At 25.4% G+C, this 10,881-nt stretch overlaps 3 protein-coding genes across 3 annotated transcripts in view; 1 reads left to right on the forward strand and 2 right to left on the reverse strand.

Annotated features, from left to right (window-relative positions):
• Positions 1 to 2,793, reverse strand: part of LOC122720130 (cerebellar degeneration-related protein 2-like) — a 36,058-nt gene extending 33,265 nt beyond the window's left edge. The window contains exon 1 of the mRNA XM_043946645.1: positions 2,058 to 2,793. Coding sequence (XP_043802580.1) covers positions 2,058 to 2,133 — 76 coding nt within the window. The 5' untranslated portion in view covers positions 2,134 to 2,793. The remainder of the gene's footprint in view (positions 1 to 2,057) is intronic.
• A 379-nt stretch (positions 2,794 to 3,172) lies between these two features.
• Positions 3,173 to 5,401, reverse strand: LOC122720840 (U4/U6 small nuclear ribonucleoprotein Prp31). Its single transcript, XM_043947869.1, has 8 exons — positions 5,230 to 5,401; positions 4,893 to 5,090; positions 4,619 to 4,823; positions 4,353 to 4,522; positions 4,111 to 4,268; positions 3,735 to 4,025; positions 3,431 to 3,655; positions 3,173 to 3,325 (listed from the first exon to the last, which is right to left on the reverse strand). The coding sequence occupies exons 1-8, from the start codon at positions 5,342 to 5,344 to the stop codon at positions 3,221 to 3,223; spliced, it is 1,467 nt and encodes a 488-aa protein (XP_043803804.1). The 5' UTR covers positions 5,345 to 5,401; the 3' UTR covers positions 3,173 to 3,220.
• A 1,213-nt stretch (positions 5,402 to 6,614) lies between these two features.
• On the forward strand, positions 6,615 to 10,881 carry LOC122720258 (guanine nucleotide-binding protein subunit alpha homolog). The gene is made up of 5 exons (XM_043946841.1): positions 6,615 to 7,932; positions 8,720 to 8,980; positions 9,181 to 9,231; positions 9,331 to 9,548; positions 9,639 to 10,881. Exons 1-5 carry the CDS (start codon positions 7,711 to 7,713, stop codon positions 9,994 to 9,996), a joined length of 1,110 nt encoding a protein of 369 aa, XP_043802776.1. The 5' UTR covers positions 6,615 to 7,710; the 3' UTR covers positions 9,997 to 10,881.

Consider the following 10,881-nt stretch of genomic DNA (forward strand, 5'->3'; position numbering starts at 1 on the left):
ACATATACGCATGCGCATACGTAGCATGAACATACGAAATTTCACTCGTTACGTGATCGATAATTCACGCGTCCGCGAAATTTTTCAAATGGTTTTTACTATATACATATATAAATAATATTCCATTCGAATTGTTGTTTCGATCCTTAATTAATCGTTTACTTTTCAACGATTTTTAAATTAAATTAATTATTATTGAAATATTTATATATAATAAAATTTATTATATAATAATATTGCTTTTATATATGTAAAGAAAAATATAACCATTTCAAAAATTTCGCATCAATAACAATAAGTCAATTAAGATTGACTTAAAATAAAAAATTGTATAAAATTATTGTTTTTTTTTGTGGGCATCATTAATAAAACAAGTTAAACAAATATCATAAACTTTCACTCGCGTGAAAATTTTCTTGACAGAACAATTTTGTTAATCGAAAACTTGCAGGGAGGAAAAAATTGTGCTCTTTACCGCGGGAAGCGGTATCTCATCGCTTTCTCGTATAATGTTGCATAGAATTGCGAATTGCTGATGCGAGAAAGTATTCGCATAACTAATACACCTTATTTTGTTACATAATCACGCGTTAGACAGCAACATAAAATACAAAATACCTGTGAACTCTGCGTATTGAACATAGTTCAAGTTTCATTACTTCATCGAAATTAAATACCATTGCGTCATGCTATGATTTAATACTATTTCAAATAAAAGATAAAAACTCTTACATATTATTAAAAAATTAAGCATTTATTCTTTTCATTATTCTGTTTCATTTAATTAAATTCGTTCATACATTAAACTTATTAAGTTAGATATTCGTATATTAATTAATCGAAATTCAATATAGAAAACTAAGTTTTATGATTGGCATTCTTGACTAATAGAATAATAGAATTAATAAATTTTCAAAAGTATTAATATATCAATTTTTTTTTTCTTCAATCGTGTAATCAAACATATACATTTTCTCGTTGTTTTTTTTAAATATGAATGCATTTATACTTATGTTATATGTCTTCTGAATATCATTGAAAAAAGATAGTATTATAATAATATTCAAATGTTTATGAATTTTTATTTATAATGCATAATTCTGCTGAATTATTATTTATATTGAAATTACGAATTAAAAAAATAAATATTACGAAATAAAAATTCATGAAATACATTTATGAAATGAATTTAATTGAAAACTTATCATAATTCCATTGATAATAATCATGGAACATTATATTAGATTAGAAATGTAATATAAGATTGTATAACTATATACATTACCGCTATTTAGCCAATTAATTGCAGATTATAGTTGATATAGAAAATATCTAACCGCGAATATTTATCTATAAATAAGTATTTCATGATTTTATTATGTATTGATATCTTGATATAAATTGCGTAGAAAAATTTTATGTGAGAATTAATGAGTAATCAATTAATGAGTAATCAAAATAGAGTAATATTCGTATATTATTTTTACACTACTTATCGAAATAATATAAAATCATACATTTTTATGTGTGCATATGTATATATATTTATTGAAATTTTTATTTATAGAAAAAACATACTGTTTATATGAAATATCTTTTACATGAAATAAATTAAAAATTTTTAAGATAACTTTCACTTTTTTTTTTTCTTAAGTTTCTGATCATATATGTATATAAATCATGCAAAGATATAATATAATAACGACATCTTACTACTCAAACTTTAAATTAGATCAAAGAAAAGGATTTCTATGTAAAAAATATATACAATCAGAAATATAAAAATATTTGAATATTTTGACAATATTTATCATGGCAATAACATCGATAATATTTACTTATATTAATTATCATATTATTATTTATTATTTTTTATATTATTTTATAATAATTCTATTAATAATGAAATAAATTTTGCCAGTCAAGGTCAAATTGAAAAATTTTGTAAATATTTTGAACGATTTCCTTTTTGTTATTTATTTTAAAGTTATTCGAGATGTATTTTTAATTCGAAATTAATAATCATGATAAATTTAAAAAAAAAAGTAAAGACTTACCGGAAGGTGTCCAACAATCAGTACAATCCTGACATAATGTCAACCAATCATCCTTTAAATCTTTAAAACTCGCCATAATGATCGACAGGACTTATTCCTTCGCTGGCGGTTATTTTGATAGATCCACAACAGGAATATAGATTCACCTTGTCACAACAATATTTTTTTATATTTTCCTTATCACAATAAAAACACAATCACATTTCCCGCGTAACGTTGGGTGGAACACATGATCAACGTAGAACTTCGCATAATATATACATTCTTGAGAGAAGATGAGAACCGAAGTCAGAACACACACGAATACTCAAAGCATTCAACGATTACCTTACGACACCCAGTTCTGGTTTGCCGTTCGTTCCACCCGGTGCTCTCTCTATCCTTGTCTTATCTTTTGCTACCACGATCATATCTCTCGCTCTCCCATGCGTCTCACATGTGTATAGCTATCTTTCTTTGTCTAAGTTTCTTACACGACAACGTCCCTTTTCACTTCAGTTACCACGTCTTTCGCACTGTTTATTTTTACGATCAGTTCACTACCAGGTCGTCTGTCATCTATCATATTTGTAACTTATCTGCATATATAGACGTAAACTTACGATGACATACTTGTTTTCGGTTACATTCTTATTAAGCAACATATTTTTACTATATATTTTTATTATAAATATCCATTCAATTCTTGATTAACGGATATTATTGCAATATTGTCAATATCAACTATTTCTTTTTTGATGATTAATAATTTTTACAAAAGATTGAAAGAAATTATAATAAATGTATTAATTACGCTTTAAAAAAGTTATCCACATAATAATATAAAGTTTTTCTAATCACATTATACTTGGATAAATATAATCAGTTTTTATTTTTAATATTAAAAACAGAGAAATATAAAAATATATATATATATATATATATATTTTATAGTTTTTTAAAATATTTTTTGATACATTAAGAAAATTAATTTGTAGTAAAGTTAATATTAATGCATATTATAATAATTATTATTTCATTATTATTTCAATGATATAAGAATACATTAATATATATAAATAAAACGTGTATAACTTTTATAAAAGCAGATATATATATATATATGTATAGTTAAAATTTACTTAATTAATGATATATTATACTTTACATTATGTACAATTTTATCATGTCTTTTTCACTTTTAAAAATCCAGCTGTATTTGAAAAATATTTAGCATTAGCTTCATTTACTTTCTTTTCTGCTGCTTGTGGATTTACAATTTCTAAGCCCTATAAGATAAGAAAAGAAAAAATAAGAATATAAATATGTATTTCGTTTAATGTCAAAAACTATTAATTGCGGAAATTTATTATATTATTATTAATTTTTGTTACCTGTAATGGAGTAAATGCAACACTTGATGCTGTACCGGAAACTTGTTTCTTAACCGTTGTACTACCACCCCATTGTTGCTGTTTTTGTAAATTTTTTTGAAGTGTTTTTGATATTCGTACTTTTGTTTTTTCATCAATTTGCGGTAATCGGATACGACCCGTTCCTGCTTTGCCAATTGTTCCTCGTGAATAACCAAGATCTTCTTGATAGGCATCATTTTCAATCTATAAAACCAATAGAATCTCGATAAATATTATATATATAAACATAAAATGCGATTGACAAAAAAATTAAAATGCTTACATCGGCAAAATTCATTCTATTTGCATGTTTCCTGAATTCAGTAATAGCATAACGTTCTTTCATTTTTCTTACACGTTTACCACCACGTTTCTTACGTCCTGGATCAATAGGTTTTGGTAAAGGTTTCACAAATTTTACAGGAGGTGGTTCTTGAAGCTTATCAAGTTTTTTCTCAATCTCTTCGCGGAACATTTGACCGATATGGCCGTCTGTACTTTCATGACACGCATCAACTCGAGCAGCTAACATACTTTTCGCTGCTACAAGTCTTGCTGCCTTTCTTCGTAAATCCTAAAAAAATAAATAATAAATAACAATAAAAAATATTTGAAAAACGTTTAATAAACGTTTATTATTATCTTTAATATCAACTTACTGGGGGTGTTTCTTGTACGATATCAGAATAATATATAAATCCAGTATGAGGAAGAGTCGCTACTTGAGAAAATCCAGATAATGTGGTTTTTTGAGATCCCAAAACTAGAACATTGCAAGCTGGCATTTTTGAAAGTTTTGTTAATCCTCCTGCAACACCTAGAATAAAAGATAATATATTAATACAAGTTTAATGAAATTTTTCACTACTAAAAAAAATATATTTATTCAATAATATAATACCCATAATTTTTGCTGCTGTAGATGCACCCACTATTATTGAAAGATTTGGTGCAATAAATGCCATTCTACTTTCAACATATTCAAATATTTTTAATTTGCAATTATTCAATTCTACTGCCATATCACAAGCCTCACAAATAGCCTCCTTTTCTTCTTCTGTTAATAATTGTCTAAAGTAAAATAATTTTGTAATTTAAAACATTGGAAATTTTTATTCAATTACTTATATTTTTAAATTTATCATACTCCTATCATATAAATCTTACCCCTGTGTTGTTGAAGCAGTAACTGAAACAACCATAATTGTTGCTTGAGTAAGAAATTGTTGTAATGTTTCATTGTTCTTTGCTCTATCTAAATCATTTCCTAGTTCTCTAACTGTCATTACATATTCCAATGGACCAACAACTAAAGATTCCAATTCTGGAAATCTTTTAGAATACTTATCTCTTGTAAATCGATGTATAGTAGCTAAAAAATATAAATTATATATGTATTATATTATATTAAATAATCATTAAAAAATTGCTTTTATTATACCTATTTCATCGTCAATATCTACAGCCATATTATTAGCTTCAACAATAAGTTGATATTCTGGATCGGATTCAACAGGTCCAATGATATCTGCTGATTTTCTAGGAATTTTGCTGTATTTTTCTATTTGAGACATTACTTTTTGTAATTGAATGGAATCACGAAGTTTTGCCAATTCTCTTACAGATGCTACTTTTATTTCTGCAATTGAATTAAAAAATAATAAAATAATGTTTAATATTTAACTATTTTTATTAATTAACTATATTATTATATTATTATAAAAAATAATAAATAACTGTATTATTGTAAAATATATAAATTATTGAAAAAGGTTAACCTTCTTCGATAGTTTTAGAAACAGAAGTCGGAATAAAATCCGGTTCTGGTTCTTCTGCAATACGATCACTATCATTTTCTTCAAGATCTGCTAATAATTCATCTGCTAATGACATATTTGTTCAACAATATGTTTAAATAAACATTTATTTAAAGTTTAAAATAAGTATATATCTTTTGTATATTCTGTTTAATAACTTTGATTATTTACTATTACGCCATCTGCATATGACAACAGTTTGAATATATTTGCAAAATATACACACATATATATATATATATATATATATATTTGATGTGTTTTCAATCTATAGACAAGGAGTTTTGACTGAATCTTGTACAGTGTCTCCCATATATTGTAAAGTCGAAAATGTAATACTTATATTTTTTAAAGATTAAAATAATCTTAAAAGAAGAATAAAAATATATTTAATTAGAATTTCGTATTTCATCTGTCATGTGAGCAATTATAAAAATGAGAGAAGAATAGAAATAGGATAAAAATTATTAGTCATTTTAGAAATGTCATCAAAGAAATTTTAAAATTGTTCAAGAAATGAAGCTGATCTAGTATTTTTATTTTGTCTATTCTTTTTCCAGAATAGAGATAAAAATATTGCAAATGAAACATATAAAGAAAAGATAAAAATAGTAAGAAAATAGAATAAGAATTGATCATTAATGCCATCTTTCGAGAAATCTTTCGTACCAAAGATCTTTTAAAAGGCAATAAAGTAAGAATTCAAGATCAATGTCATCTCTTGAATGTTTTGGAAAATATCTTTGTTGGAAAAATTAATTCTTATTTTATTTCTATTTTTATTCTTTATTATTTTAAATTTTTTTTGTGTTTCATTTACAGTATTTTGAAGATGGCGCTAATTTTAATATTTTTATTTTATCTTTATCTTCCTCCATTTGTTTTTCTTATCTATATTTATTCTACAAAATTTATTTTCTTAAAAAACGAATTTTAATATCTAATTAACAATCGAAAGTTGATAAAAAAATAAAAATAATAAATGCTTGCAATTTTCATATGGTTTTAATATTAAAATGATTTTAATCATAATTTTTAATTCATTAATAATTCATTTATATATGAATTTATTATTTTTAGTGGTTAAAAGATCTATGAATATAATTTAAAATATATAATATATATAAACATTTATATATATATATATATATATATATATATATATTTAAAATCTGTTGACTTTATTAATTTTGTGATTTTAAATTAAATATAATTTTTATATTTATGCACTAAATCGTAAAAGGCATAGCAAATACTCTGATTTTTTGCACGATCGGTATTTCAGAACATAGAACACAAAATCTCGTTAAATATTAAATCTATTCTATACCTCATCTATGCTCAAACATAAATTGCTGGGATTGGTTAATAGTTTATATCGATATTTATCGTATTCATCAATCTACCACTTTATTATCATTTCCTACATTATTGAAAAACCGGCTTACAGTACTTGAAGATAAAATTTAGTAATACAAGGTAAAAAGATTTGTAAGCTGACGATATTAAGGATAAATGAACAAATGAGTACTTTCTTGCCCATCACATAACCAAAACTGTGTAATCCTTGACGCACGATGTTGAAGAGGAATCGTCATCGTAGTGCATTACAGTATCGACAAGAATAAAGAAAAAAAAGAAAGCCTTCCGACGAATGACAGCGCGCAAAACCGATCACGCGGTCGAACCGGGAGGTGTGCTTTCGGTCGGTGTCAGAAACCGTGTGTGTACCGTATATGTGTATGTGTAAGGCAGTATCTCTCTCTCACAACAAATATGTCGTGGTGGGGAGTACATTTTCCCGTTCGCTGTTTCGCATATTTCTTCCCCCGCATTATTATTATGTAGTTTGGCATAGGTGAACCCTTGCACATTTGTCTTGATATTAAAGAATACAAGTGTGTGTATGTAGTGATATAATTATTAATAAAAAAGAAAGTTTACATGAAAGGTGACAAGGGTCGCCTCGTAGTCAAGAATAAAGCGCGATGAGAATGATACGCCAGTTAGCTCTTTTACTCGGTAATTAGAACGATTATTTAATCATGTTCAATCCGCAAGGAACCAGAGACGATCGTAGGCAGCCAACGGCGTGAGTCTCGCGATTAACGGTAGGTGTGGAATATCGTGGAGTTGAACAACGAGGTGTATTGACGTTGATTTGGTGGTTGCGTTCCCCGGCTACGCCTAGGTGAAAAATGCGGTTCTGAATCGCGACGTGCGCCGATCCCGTGCAATTACGAACAGGTTGTTCACGGGTGGCTCGTTTAATACGCGCATTACGTTACAATACTTCTTCCTGAATACAGACTCGTGTACGGGTCTGCGTCTTGCGTGTGTATGTGTGGTGTTTGGACAATCAAGGATATATTCCTTCGGAAGGACAGCCTGACACGGAAGAAACGCCGGAAGGAAGGAAGAGGAGGGTAGCAGGGTAGCAAGATGGCGGGATCCTTAACGTGGTCGTGTACTTGTTGCCTACGGTTCAAGTTCAGCCCCGAGGAGATTGAGCAGCGTTACAAAAGTCAAGAAATCGATCGAATGCTAGAGAAGGATCGTCAAACTTTTCGACGACAAGTTAAGCTGCTGCTCCTCGGGGCAGGCGAGAGCGGAAAATCAACATTCCTCAAACAGATGCGAATTATTCACGGAATTAAATTCGAGGTAAGACATTCTTCATTTCGATGCAAGACAATTTCGTTTCCAGTTTCATTTTTTCCTAAAATGTCAGACTGTATATTTTCATTCGTTTAACCTTTTTACATTGGATTATATATAATTTATTTATAAAAAAAACAAATTTTCTAAGCTTCTTTCAATGTTATTATAATTATTTAAATATCTATAATTATAAAATGTTATTTGTTAAAATATGTTAGATATAGAATATGAGAAATTAAATTTAAAATAAAAATAAATATCGTTTATATTTTTCTTTAAAATCTAATTATTGAATTAAAGATTTAGTTGCTTTGTGTTCATGTTTTTATTAATAAAGACATCTAATAAATTTGTATTCCTGTTTATTTATTTATATTATTCGATAATTATAAATTTATTTACAAATATTATTAAAATTTAATTAATTAAATTTTTTTAAATAATCATGAAAATAATTTGAAAGAAATATTTATTAAGTATAGATTATTAAGTTTCATATCATTTTTATTTTATTATTTATAACAATTGTAATTATTGAATCTAATTATAGTGAAAATGTGAAAATCTAATTATAATGAAATGAAAATAATTATTTATAAAATATATAATAGTTATATATATATATATATATATATATATATATAAAATATATATAGTTATTTATAAAATATAAAAAATAGATTTGAAAATATAATCTTTTTTTAGATTATTTTTCATGCTTTTGAATAAATAATAAATACAAACAAAAAATTTATTTAAATTTAACATTTATTATAATCATTTGTTTCAGCCTGAATTAATTAAGGAATATCAACATGTAATTTATCAAAATATAATTAAAGGAATGAAAGTATTAGTAGATGCTCGTGATAAATTGAATATTCCTTGGGAAAATGCTAAAAATTATGATATTGGTTATCAATTATTGAAATTTGAAAATACTATGGTATTGGATGCTAGATTATTTCTCCATTATGTACCAGCTTTACAAAGTTTGTGGAAAGATGCATCAATCAAGAAAGCTTTTGATAGGAGAAGAGAATTTCAATTAGTAAGATATTTTTTTTTTTATAATTAATAAATATGTTTTTATGTTATGATAATAGTTATTTTAATATTTATTGTGATACATAATAATAAAATATATAAATTTAAATTCATTAAATGAAAAATGATGAAAATATAAAAAAATTTGCTTTTATATTTTATTATATTATTTATTATTATAAAGAGAATCTTTTTTTTTTACAGAGTGATTCAGTTCAATATTTCTTGGATAATCTTGACAGAATTGCAAGAGTGGTAATGTTATTTAATCTTATTATTTAACTTTTTTTTAAATTTATTAAATTATTATTATATAAATGTTTATTTATTATAAATATTGGTAATTTTTTGTAGGATTATGTACCTACCCATCAAGATATTTTACATTGTAGAAAAGCTACTAAAGGAATTTCAGAATTTGTCATACAAATTAATAATATTCCATTTCTGTTTGTTGATGTTGGAGGACAACGATCTCAAAGACAGAAGTGGTATCAATGTTTTGATTGTGTTACTTCTATACTTTTCCTTGTTTCATCATCTGAATTTGATCAAGTGTTATTAGAAGATAGGTATGTTTAATTAAAATATATCATTTATTAGAGATTGAGAATAATAAGAAAATCAAATCATTATATAATATATATTTATCAATGTTATAGAAGAACTAATCGACTGGAAGAATCAAGAAATATATTTGATACAATAGTAAACAATATGATATTTTGTGGAGTATCTATCATTTTATTTTTAAATAAAACTGATTTGTTAGACAAAAAAGTAAGATCACCTGATACAAATGTTCGTTGGTACTTTCCACAATTCACAGGAGATTCACATTCCATGAAGGATGTGCAGAATTTTATACTTGAAATGTTTATATCAGTTAAAAGGGATCCAAGAAAACCACTTTTTCACCACTTTACCACTGCTGTGGATACAGAAAACATAAAAGTTGTATTTAATGCTGTTAAAGACACAATTTTACATAGAAATTTGGAATCATTAATGCTCCAATAATGATAAATGTATATAAAAAAAGTGAAATGACTTTTGATTCAAAGATATACATTCAACATTTAGTGTTTGATACATAGTGAAGTGAAATTGTAATCAAAGAAGTATTAAAACGTCGATTACGAAAGAATATTCTGGTAAGACAATATATACTATATATATATATTGTATTAATGTAAATCTTATAGTTATCTCCGTTTATAACGGCAAATTAAACAGTTTCGTATAATTTCGTAATAGTTTTATACAACAGGAAAAGTAAAAACTGCCTAATGAAAACATGTATCGAAAATTTTTTAATGTTCTATACATTATATATATATATACATATACATATAAATATTGATAATATATTTCCATCTTTTTGATGAATATTGATTACTAAAGGGTTGTAAGAAGACTATTATATACAATTTATTGTACATAGTATCTTGTATTCTATACATTGTCGATAATAATGGTTTTACATGTTTGTATAAAAAAAGATCAGTTTGCTAATAGTTTAGCTAAGATTTTTCTATTTTGTACAGATATTTAATCCAGTGCTTCTTTTTTATATTAAATCATATAATACTAATACTGGTTAAGTAACCAGTATTTATAAACATAAAAGTAATTTATTATATACTTAGGATTAATTATTAATTAATCTATCTTTGAAAATATATCTTTGTTAACACTGAACATTAATAACAAGAAAACCAAATACTAGATCCAAGCCATATAAACCAAATGAAACTAACCAGTTTGTGTTCAAATTACTGTTTGCAAAATTTGTTAATATTTTTATATATTTTTTTTTCTCTTAATTTGATTAAAAAATTATATACAATATTCTAACATTTCAATAACTTTTTGTACTTTTATATTTTTGATTTTTTATCTTGT

Source organism: Apis laboriosa, unplaced genomic scaffold (assembly GCF_014066325.1).
Source record: "Apis laboriosa isolate Shangri-la unplaced genomic scaffold, ASM1406632v1 scaffold105_cov147, whole genome shotgun sequence".
Lineage (NCBI taxonomy): Eukaryota > Metazoa > Arthropoda > Insecta > Hymenoptera > Apidae > Apis > Apis laboriosa.